Source organism: Nansenia antarctica, assembly GCF_963989245.1.
Source record: "Nansenia antarctica genome assembly, chromosome: 6".
Classification (NCBI taxonomy): Eukaryota; Metazoa; Chordata; class Actinopteri; order Argentiniformes; family Microstomatidae; genus Nansenia; species Nansenia antarctica.
Window position 1 is genome coordinate 30492518 of NC_137676.1, and position 12525 is coordinate 30505042.

General features: G+C 42.2%; 1 protein-coding gene across 1 annotated transcript in view; it reads right to left on the reverse strand.

Moving 5' to 3' along the window:
* Nucleotides 1-6908: 6908 nt before the first annotated feature.
* The window catches only part of LOC308160429 (uncharacterized protein), a gene marked incomplete at both ends in the record, with an annotated part of 96362 nt that continues 90745 nt past the window's right edge, over nucleotides 6909-12525 (reverse strand). Inside the window, 6 exons of the mRNA XM_080534343.1 lie at nucleotides 6909-7141; nucleotides 7543-7671; nucleotides 7871-7999; nucleotides 9236-9364; nucleotides 10678-10806; nucleotides 11333-11461. Coding sequence (XP_080390469.1) covers nucleotides 6909-7141; nucleotides 7543-7671; nucleotides 7871-7999; nucleotides 9236-9364; nucleotides 10678-10806; nucleotides 11333-11461 — 878 coding nt within the window. The remainder of the gene's footprint in view (nucleotides 7142-7542; nucleotides 7672-7870; nucleotides 8000-9235; nucleotides 9365-10677; nucleotides 10807-11332; nucleotides 11462-12525) is intronic.

Genomic DNA, 12525 nt, shown 5'->3' on the forward strand with positions numbered 1-12525 from the left:
ATCTAGGGTTCTTAAGAGCTGTACTTTTATCCAGTGCTCACATTGTAATGACAGGAGAGAGGGACACGTCTCATTCCACATTCTACCCAGCTCGATATACAGTCCATTGTCTTACGTCAGGTAGGCTATTGTTATTCTAGCGCCATACCGCTTCAGCTGAACTACTAGTGTGGACAGAGTCGTACTTTCTGTCATAGACAAGTAATACGGCTGAGGTGGATTCTGCCGACTCATATGTGTAGCGTTTTGGTGCCCCCTTCAGGTCAAGCAAATACATCACACTTATTGCTGGGCTAGAAGGCTGTAAGAAAATACACATCCTTCCTCTTTGCAGACTTGGGTTCAAAAGGTATTTGAAATGATCATGCTGTGATTGATTGAGTTTGCCTGGCACAATGGAACCAATGAAATAGTCTTACAAGCAAACCCCGCACAGCTGGCACTCAAGGCAGGCTCAAGCAAATACTCAAAGTATTTAAAAGCATTTCAAACACTTTTTTGTCCCAGGTCTGACTGTCTATGATGAAACTATCCAACAGCGCAATATTTTGATATATATATATTCATATTTTGTGAAATTGCACTTTCACAGCTCAGCCATATCAAAGCAATTATATGATACAGCTATGGCTATATCAACCGTGTATAACACTATATCAGAGACTGCTGTTCTAAACAGTAAGTACAGTATTGTCATACCTCACCAGCAATTTGCACAAGTATCTACACATTAAATTTGACTGAAATAGACTTTATAGGTAGGCTACTTATATGAACATGTAAGACAGGATTGTGAATGAGCTTTCAGGATAGCTTGACCTATCCTTCAACATAGGGCCTTCTATAATGAATGGATTGTTCACGATCCACTCGACCAGACAAATCATCCGTTTCTATTTTGCATGGTTCTCACGTTGACTGTTATCTTGAGCTACTGTTTATACAACAATACAAATTCAACCTCTTGTTCGCTGCTCACGGCATATTCTATCTTCTGGGCATGAAAATATCTCTTTCTTTATATAATATGCCTGTGGTTTATATGTCACAGTCCATGTTTGAAATGCTTAAGTTCCTAGTGATTATTACACATCATCAAGTCAGTATGGCTCTTTGCTTTCATTGGGTGATGAGCTGAGGTGACTCATGCTTTAGGTAGCCCCATCTTTAGGTAGCCCCATCGGTCTATGGATGGGCTGGTCTATTGATGGGGTGGTCTATGGATGGGCTGGTCTATGGATAGGCTGGTCTATGGATGGGGTGGTCTATGGATGGGCTGGTCTATGGATGGGCTGGTCTATGGATAGGCTGGTCTATGGATGGGCTGGTCTATGGATGGGGTGGTCTATGGATGGGCTGGTCTATGGATGGGCTGGTCTATGGATAGGCTGGTCTATGGATGGGCTGGTCTATGGATAGGCTGGTCTATGGATGGGGTGGTCTATGGATGGGCTGGTCTATGGATGGGCTGGTCTATGGATGGGCTGGTCTATGGATGGGCTGGTCTTTGGGTGGGGTGGTCAAAGGGGGGGGGGGTGAATGTAGTGAAGGTGATTTGGAATCATGCTTTAGTCATGAGGTATCCCTGCCTGAGACATGCAGACTGACGTGTTGCCCTGGACCTTGAGGAGGCCCTCTAGGGCCTAACGATAGATACTACCTGTGTCCCAGGTTTGAACCCCACCCATCACATGTGCATTTCTGCGTGCATGCATGGGTGTATGTGTCTGCATCCTTGTCTGTGTGTGTGCGTGCGTGTGAGTAATTACCTGTAAATCCAGCTGTTCTCCAATGTGGGCACCAATGTGGACTTTGTTAGGGCATCCATACATCCATACAACAGGGCTGAGCCAAACCATACCGTGCAGGCTCAGATACAGTATTTACCTTTCACAAATGTCCTTTCCAGCACTGTTTCAGCTACTATGGTGGATGTGTGAGCAGGCCATCCCAGAACAGCTCAGCTCAGCTCAATTTGTCTCTCCGGTGTAAATTAAGGGTTAAGTGGTGTCAATTCATGGTCCTGGGGAGTGACTGCAAAGGGCATCTAAAAACCGACTTGCCATAAAGCAATACTGTACCAGGACTACTCAGATGAAAAGCTATAATTTTGCCCCTCAAAGAAAAATGTTAATCGGTTCTGACCTTATGTAAATAGCAAGGATATCCATCCCTTCCACATTGTTAAGTCCAGTAGTTGTTCCTGATCTAGTGATCTGACCAGTGAACACTTTTCTTTTCTTGCTCAAGGTCATAGAAACTCCTGGTTAAGTTAAGTTAAGTTAAACAACACTAAACATCATATGATGGTCCCTCACTTGTCGAGGCAGCTCAAATATCTACATGATGCCACACAATGAAGTCATGCACTGTAACCTGTGTTGTACATACATGCAAAGATAATCAACTCAATAGAGAACGCTTGGCTACTACTGGATTGGTCCTTATCAGAAACATTAGCAATGCTACGTATGTAATGGTCTTATTTTCTTAATCCACAATCTTGATCCAGAATCTGTAATCAAGTCTACTTGCTTATTGTACATTTGCAATCTCTCTAAATGCATCAAGGATTGTCAGATCCTCTCTGTATATAGTCTTGAACTCTGTATATGGCTGTTATCACTTTTTGCCTTTGTTTTGTTTTTCTGTTCATGCAAACATTGCTTACTGCATTGTTGTTTAAGAACTGTGATGAATAATGTGTACAGCTTGAGGACTTATAAAAAGTTAAAATACATGCTATAATAAAATTAACATTTTGACTTCACACCACTTGAATGTGTATAGTTTGTTCACAATGATCATGTCCATCTATTGTACAGATTGGATTGTATAGATCCACTTGTGCACCAGTTGATACATGGTATAATAGTTGCAAACCGTCATCACCTACACTCTTAGAATTTTTTTTTTTTTAAAGGGTCTGTAAAGGGTCAATATTCTATGTAGAAACATTTCCATACAAAGAACTGTTTCTTGTTCTTGGTACAGGGTTATGTACTACTGTCTAGGTTCTGAAGAATCATCCTGGCTGGAAAATAGTTCTTCTGTTGAACAGCCACTGGGAACATTCTTAGAAAAAAAGTGTTCTTAGTTGTTTTTTTTTTTATAGCACCTTTGAGGTACAACACAGTCAGCTATCCAACACAGTCAGCTATTTGCAACCTTTTTTCTCATTCCATGCTAGGCACATGTGTGACGTTGGGATGTTAGATGAACATGAGCACAGATGTAAGAACACAGTTAGAACAGATGTAAGAACTACAGCTAGAACACAGGTATATTGGTTAGTGGAAATCTACAGCATTAAGAAGGAAATTAAAATGGCCCACAATCCCCTAGTAAGCTTGCTACGTTGCTGCCTCCTGTTGCTAGGGAATTGTGGTAAACTAAAGATAAGAGTTAGATGGATTACTAGTAGTGTGGTGGTTAGGCAACTGGGTAGATAACTGTATATGTAACATATATATGTAACTGGTCATGTTCATCTGTTTTTTTATGGAGGTTGGTCAGGGAACCACTGGTGTGTTATGGCCAAGTCTATTACTGCAGCCCTCCAGTTTTTAACACTAGAACAGCCATGCCTTTTTACCTACTATAAGAGCCGCCTCAGGGGTCATCCCTCTTTACAATGCTAAGCTTCTATTTACTTGAATAAGCACACAAGGCACCAACTACACACTGATAGTATGAATGAAAAACACTTGTGGCTTTTGCTTTTTCTGTGTGCAGGGCATAGCAGTTTGCAATAACGTTTTGTCATACATGTAGTAAACACACATACACACAAGTATCTAATGTGTAAAGTATGGATGTGTGTATTCCGAACATAACACACTATCAATACAAATAAGTGGACAAAGTAGTTTTTTTTATTTGTTTATGTACACACAAAACACAACAAAAGCACAGTAGAAGAAAACTAAAAAAGAAAGAACAGAAAAAAAGGGTAAATCTCGCCTTCTTTATGGGTCTGGCCATAAGACTTAATCTACATCACGTGCAATATTATCTTGAGCTTGGCAGAGTGGATAGAATCGCCTGGAGTGTCCTATCCAGGCCTGGCATGACCCCTGATTGATGTCTCCACAAGCGTCCTCCATTGCCTGTAGAAGGGCTGGTTGGGTGGGCTGGTGATCATACACCTTCATTCAAATAAGCATATATGATACATAATTTGAAAGCTTGCAATCTGCATGTCTGGAAAAAAAAGAAAAATTACCTTGCACTGTTTGGGGACTTTTTCACCAGACCCTGTCACATATTCATCACAGTATTTTGATTATGGATCTATGGAACTGTAAATGTCTTACCAGAATACAAGACAACCATTTTGTCTCAGCAATTGCCCCAGTTCTTCTTTATGTCTCCAACATACTGATAGTACTGCTTTGGGCGGATATACTCAGATGGGGGGTGGTAGAATAACGAGACCCCAGCTTACATAGGCGGGGGCAGCCAGTCGCAACGGCTTGTTTACAGAAATACACAGCCCACAAAACAAATACTGAATTGCTTTATTTCACAGTTTCTGTGTTAGTAGGGTCCTCACAGATCCAATAACACAAGCACTGACAAAGTGAGTTTGACATAATATGGGACCTTTAAAACATCAGAGCATCTATTCTCAGACTTCAAAAACAAAACTGAGATAGTTCAGAAAATGAAAGATATACCTCTCTCTGCAAACGCCCTCAAAGGCAGGGCCATCAAATTGGCAACAAACATCACCAGCCAGAAAATGGAGGACATGAATTCAGTTCCAGCATACTCAATTGCCTGCAATGAGTCAAGCGATGTGAACAATATTGAGCAGACAGCGCTGCTATGCAGGTATGTTTCTATGCAGGTATGTTTCTATGCAGGTAAATGCTACAAAACATGGTATTATTGATCGCACGGTTGCAATGATCCGCAAGGTTGGCAGTTCAGCGGTTCGAACCCTGGCTGGTCTCGTGTCTAGGTGTCCTTGAGCAACTCTGAACCCCTAATTGCTTCAGGGTTGCCGTCTATAGACGACCCGTTGCCTAGCGCATAAAATACCATATTCCAACAATTGGCTGACAAGTTGATTGCATGGCAATAAATGTTATTATTATTATTATTACTGTACATAAATACAAACAATAGAAAATGCATAAACACAAAGTACATACTATTTAACAAATGAAAAAAGGCATTTTACATTAAAATCTCATGACTTTTCATGATTGTATTATTTGGTGACCCAGAAATGCCTGATAGAGCCATCCTGATGGTGTGGTTCACCATTCTGTTTCACATCACCTATCTGTCTGGTGTTCCTTCTAATGGAAACCATTCTGTTTACATCACCTATCTGTCTGGTGTTCCTTCTAATGGAAACTGTTTGAGCCTGTGGGCATGGCACAAAACTCATTCACAAACAATTGGATCAACCTTTGGAATACCGAACTGAACCACTGATTGGTTCAATATATACAGTACTTTAGCTATTTCAAGAGTTTATATCGTGACGGGTTGAATGCCAGACTGAGACGTGAAGTGAAACAGGCGTGATCAGGCTGGTCCCACCACGCAAAAACAATCCAGGAGGTAATTCAGGAGGCTTGGTGTCCAAAGGCTTCTATTTTCTTCTGTGCCAGGTTTCCCTTCTACACCTGGAGAGTCAGGCTCTAAAGCGTCCAGTGGAGTTTATGACCTGCACTCCAGCCAAAAGAACAACCAGCCTTCTGTATCTACAGTGCAACCCACTGTCATCAACATTTTGGGGTGTCAAATCTTTGTAAAAGGCATCTCCAGTTGTTAAGATGTCCAGTCACTGTATTAATACAATTCTTGGTTAAGGGTCTTTCCTCTCACGTCCTGGTCGTTAGTTCATCAAGCTCACTCTCTCCCTCTCATATCTTTGCTTCAACAGTTTGTTGTTGCTGTTGTGGTTGTTTTTGTTTATGGTATTTCAGAGTGTTTTTATTCAGTTTTTGGCTCCACAACCTCTAGAACAGAAGGCCCTGTCATGCCAAAACCTGGCACTGCCAAATCCTGGCAGGGCCATCAACGATTCAGGAGCGAATTACGTGTGAAATTAGCATGCTAGCAGGTGTTTTCATATAGAATGTTATATATTATAGCTGACTAGTGAGCCTGCATCAACCTTAATGCTATTCAAGTGCAAGAAGATTACAATTGTCTTCGCAGTTTAAGATACACACATTAATATGACGGTGTGACGTCATTCTACTGCGCTGTGTTTACTACCGCAGCAGATTAATGTGTGTATCTTAAACTGCGAAGACAATTGTAATCTTCTTGCACTTGAATAGCATCAAGGTTGATGCAGGCTCACTAGTCAGCTATAATATATAACATTTTATATGAAAACACCTGCTAGCATGCTAATTTCACACGTAATTCGCTCCTGAATCGTTGATGGCCCTGCCAGGATTTGGCAGCTGCCAGGTTTTGGCATGACAGCCCCAGTCTGTGTTGCTGGTGGGTGACAGGTAGGGGGTGCTATAATAGAGAGGGAGGAGGAGAGCTTCTGTAGGGCCGGTGTGGAGTCTTGAGGGGCCCTCCTGCAAAAAAAAGACAAGAGATTCGGGATCGGTACCTTCAATGTTTTAATAGAAACTACTCCGACTCATCCAATGTTGACACAAACAGGTTGATCCAGATCAGAAAACACTTCTTCTATGGTACCTTCTGTGATAACTCTTCTTCTATGGTACCTTCTGTGATAACTCTTCTTCTATGGTACCTTCTGTGATAACTTGAAATATTACTACTTTGCTGGTCCAGTGTTGTTACTTGCAGTACACTTATTTCATTTTGATTAAGTTGTTCTTCATTGCCCTTCACAGACAATTGATTAAAAACAATTTTAAAAAGATAAAAACCCAGGACAATGGAAAACAACATAAGCACACTCAGTGATTTGGGATGATTATGATGAGGATTATAATGATGATGATGATGATGATGATGATGATGATGATGATGATGATGATGGTGGTGGTGTGGATACCCTTACCCTCCTGACAGGTGAGTCCTATCCAGCCCTCCAGACAAGTGCAGCGGCCATTCCGGGGATCACAATGCGCCCCATTCCTACACTCACATGTCTCCGCACAGTCAGAGCCATAATGGTTCACTGCACAATCTAGGTAAACAACCAGACAGAGGATATAAACAACCAGACAGAGGATATAAACAACCAGACAGAGGAGTTAAACAACCAGACAGAGGAGTTAAACAACCAGACAGAGGAGTTAAACAACCAGACAGAGGAGTTAAACAACCAGACAGAGGAGTTAAACAACCAGACAGAGGAGTTAAACAACCAGATAGAGGAGCAACATCAGTAGCAATAACACACTTCCCATTATTTTTGGAGTCTGCACTCCTTCTATCCAGTCATGCAATAAATATTTAATGTACCGAAATATACTATACAGTCTACCTATGTGTAGCTCTCATGATTGTCTTATACTGCTGACAAACCAATTTCCCCCCTTTCCCTCTGGAGATCAACAAAGTAAAGATGATTCAAATGACACTTACTTGTGTCACAGCGCGTCCCCATCTTCCCTGGTGGACACAGACACCTGCCACTCACATGGTGACATGGGGTGTCTCCCTCGCAGTCACATGACTGGGTGCAGCCCACCCCAAAGTAGCTTTGCTCACACTCTGTAAGAGGGAGGAGTGGAGGATAGGGGAGATCAGGCTAGGAAGTCATATACAGTACCAGTCCAAAAGTTTGGACACACCTTCTCATTCAATGGTTTTCTTTATTTTTATTATTTTCTACATTGTAGATTAATGCCGATAATAAATTAATGAATTATGAATACACTCACTTTTGACAGACTGCTCAACAGCGTCTCACCTTTCTCGCATCGGTATCCGTGGTAACCAGGAAGACAGAGACAGTGACCTGTGCGAGGGTCGCAGGGGGCGTGGCCTCTGCAATTACATTGGAGTTGGCAGCGGGGACCATGGAAACCAGCAGGGCAGGCTAGACAGAATTACTACAACCTCAGACATAACAATCCCGGACACATTTCATGTGAATAGCTGCAATGTAAAGTTGAATTAAACAATTGTTGATGTGTTGAATACGTATTTCCTCCACTGTAAACCTGGAATAACAATGACTCAAACCTGGCCTTCATGGGAGTGCACTTACTGCATAAAGTTCAATTGTACACAAATTCCTTCCACAACTCAGGAGGGGATGTTTGAGTTGCAGTAACTCCAGATTGGGCCTTGAACTACACCTGGAATTCTATTTAGAGTTTTAAAAGCTATTTATGGCAAGAGCTTTACCCATAGGTTATTGTAACTATTACAAATACAGCGTTATTTGGGGAGCCTATTAATGTATCACATTGTATTACAAGTACTGTAGCATATACTGACACCAGTAACATAGCAGGAACTAGTTCATGGGAGGGCCTGTGGAACATTGGGAAGCACATCCAATAGACGATAAAATGCACATATAAAATGAACCACTGTTCCCATCCAGAACGCATTACCTACACAACACACAGCCAGCACCACGTCTGCCTACTGGATTGCGTAATCACAGAGCAGTGGCAGAATTGACCCAGAATGGGGGCATCGGATTTTAACCAATCACCTTCAATGCCTCTGACAACATATCCACTTAAAAGGAAGAAATATTGTCAATAAGGTATCAGACTATGGTTTACATTGGTTATTATTTGTTAAATAATGTGTTATGATATACAATCACGTGATGCCATCAGAGACCATTTAAGCATTAATCAAGCAAACAACATGACTATAAATTGCTAGCATAGGCCAATCCATGCCTGAAGCATGTAAGCAAAATCAGAAAAACACATCAAAGTAGAAATAGACATTGCACTTTTATAGTTTTATAAACAGGACATACACAGACATCTCAAAATCTGTATCAGTTGAAGAATTTCAACAGAGCTTTGTTGTGCCTTCATGGTTTTCACAGATGAAAAATAATATATAACCATGTGGTGAATGACATGCGTGCCAAATGCGAGGCATTACATTGACTACAAGAACTTCCACCCGTTCTATTTTCTACGGTTTTCAGATAGATAACACTGTCAGCGTGGTCCGGTTTCAGCAGTTAGTTGTCACATGTGAACTGTAAAATTTCAGATGAATAATAATGAATGTAATTGAACAATAGACCAAGGTGATTGGGTGGGCCACCCTACGGACTGATGCTAGCAGCCTCACTTACCGTATTCACACAGGTGACCATAGTATCCTGGGTCGCACCGACACTCTCCTGTCACACTGTCACACGTCAGGTTGTTATGACAACCACACTGCAATTTGCAGTTGGCCCCATAAGCCCCAGGAGGACACTCTAAAAAGACAAATGCACACAATACAAAGTCATGATAGGTGTTTTGGTTTTGAATTATGGGTCAATTGTACCCAAAATTGAGAATGGGATGACCATGGTCTCTTGTTAAATCAGATACAGATGTGAAAGAGATGATCATGATTGCAACCAAGATGACCACTGCGATGAGAGAAATAGACTGATAAATGACTATACACCTGAAGCTCATCTTCTTATTAGATATTCATTTGCCAGCGATATGCCCCCTCCAGTGGATGCTTTAACACAGCCGTGCCTTTTTTACCTACTATAAGAGCCTCCTCGGGGGTCAAATTACCATAGTCTTTACAATGGGAAGCTGCTATTTACACACAACGACCACTAGTTGGCCGCCTTGTAAATTAGTCTGCCGCCTACACAGAAAAACTGCGAAATTGCTTTATACTAACTTATCTTGATGTGATTTAGAAAATGTAAAGATACTGGGTGGTAGAATGCACATATCTAGGAAAAGTCATGAAAGGAAGGTCCTGAAATTTGATTGAGTGTAAAGATATTTAAAAAAAAAGATTTACTCATAGGGTTAAATGGCTGTTCTAGTGTTAAACAGGGTTAATATAAACCTGCTATTTGACCAGACTACAGGCAATCCCCTTCAATTGTGTCAGTTCAGTAAGTGGTGTGAAATTCCAATTCAGCAAAATGTTAATAATAGCTTGTTATCAGTGTTTTTTTTACTTAATTCTGTGAATTTAAAAGAGTCTTAATATTCCATTCTCCCTTAGTGATAAATGGCCTATTCATTGGGGTGAAACTGCAGAATGTTTGGCTGTGGAGGGCAATAGCCCGCCTATGTTATCTCCCATGTATCTGTCAATTTGAAAATGGGTAGCAGAGTTTTGAATTGACGGGTGTTTCGTCGACGGGGGTAGCAGAGTTGTTGTTGATTGACAGGTGGTAGCTTGGTTGATTGACAGCTGGTAGCTTGGTTGATTGACAGCTGGTAGCCTGGTTGATTGACAGGTGGTAGCTTGGTTGATTGACAGCTGATAGCTTGGTTGATTGACAGGTGGTAGCTTGGTTGATTGACAGCTGGTATCTTGCACTAAATCAACAGCAAAAGAGTGGCCCCCTCTAGTGGTTGTGGCCCTAAGCAACCATATAGACTGCTTATGCCAGCGGCCAGCCCTGCCTACATGCAAATATATACAGTAGGTGAAGTTCACCTTGCAGTGTCCTACATGTAAGTATACCCATGGCAGGATTGCTCCAATAACAACATACAGAGACTATGACACCTATTCTGTGAGATATTTGTCTGGTCCTGAGGTCACCTTTCTCACAGCGTGGTCCAGTCCAGCCCAGCCCACAGGAACAGCTCCCAGAGACAGGGTCACACACCCCCCCGTTACTGCAGCTACAGCTCTGACTACAGTCCTCCCCGAACCAGCCCTGAGCACAGTCTGAGACACACATGAGGCCACACTTTTCATCGAAACATTTAATACATGCAAAAATGTTAGTTGGCTAAGGCACGATAGATGACTACATGATACTATAGTACTTAAAGAGTCAATCTTGGATTCAAAGAATAACAAAGCGGTCTCCCCGCCCCTTTTTTGGGTAAACAGCAGAGGGATGGGGGCTGGAGAAATGTTCTCCCTCTCAAATTCATAGACGGCGCTATGGATGCTATGAACATCCATGAGATCAAAATGATAGTATTAACAATGTTTTGAAGCTAGAGTAAACCAAGTTTACATAACATTTTGGGTTCTGATGGGGAAAGACAGTTGAACTAAGCATACTAAGCAACTCTTCAAGAATCGATAGCTATATATCATTATTTAAAAATGGACCAAACTGTACCGACCCCAGATTATCCCTTTAACCATTCAGTAGGTCAGATTTGCAGCTATAATAATAATAATAATAATAATAATAATAATAATAATAATAATAATAACAACAACAGAGATTGTGTGTTACCTTGTCCACAGTCTTCTCCTCGTTGACCGGCCTTGCACACACACCTGCCCGTCACTGGGTCACTGCGCGCCCCGTCCCCACACAGCGCCACCCGGCCACAGTCCTGGCCGTAGTATCCTGACGGACACGCTACCAGAACCAGAGGAAAGAGCAGGGATGGGGAGGGGTTATGATTCTAATAACACAGCTACCAGAACCAGAGGAAAGAGCGGGGATGGGGAGGGGTTATGATTCTAATAACACAGCTACCAGAACCAAAGGAAAGAGCAGGGATGGGGAGGGGTTATGATTCTAATAACACAGCTACCAGAACCAGAGGAAAGAGCGGGGATGGGGAGGGGTTATGATTCTAATAACACAGCTACCAGAACCAAAGGAAAGAGCAGGGATGGGGAGGGGTTATGATTCTAATAACACAGCTACCAGAACCAGAGGAAAGAGCGGGGATGGGGAGGGGTTATGATTCTAATAACACAGCTACCAGAACCAGAGGAAAGAGCGGGGATGGGGAGGGGTTATGATTCTAATAACACAGCTACCAGAACCAAAGGAAAGAGCAGGGATGGGGAGGGGTTATGATTCTAATAACACAGCTACCAGAACCAGAGGAAAGAGCGGGGATGGGGAGGGGTTATGATTCTAATAACACAGCTACCAGAACCAAAGGAAAGAGCAGGGATGGGGAGGGGTTATGATTCTAATAACACAGCTACCAGAACCAGAGGAAAGAGTGGGGATGGGGAGGGGTTATGATTCTAATAACACAGCTACCAGAACCAGAGGAAAGAGCAGGGATGGGGAGGGGTTATGATTCTAATAACACAGCTACCAGAACCAGAGGAAAGAGCAGGGATGGGGAGGGGTTATGATTCTAATAACACAGCTACCAGAACCAAAGGAAAGAGCAGGGATGGGGAGGGGTTATGATTCTAATAACACAGCTACCAGAACCAGAGGAAAGAGCGGGGATGGGGAGGGGTTATGATTCTAATAACACAGCTACCAGAACCAAAGGAAAGAGCAGGGATGGGGAGGGGTTATGATTCTAATAACACAGCTACCAGAACCAGAGGAAAGAGCGGGGATGGGGAGGGGTTATGATTCTAATAACACAGCTACCAGAACCAAAGGAAAGAGCAGGGATGGGGAGGGGTTATGATTCTAATAACACAGCTACCAGAACCAGAGGAAAG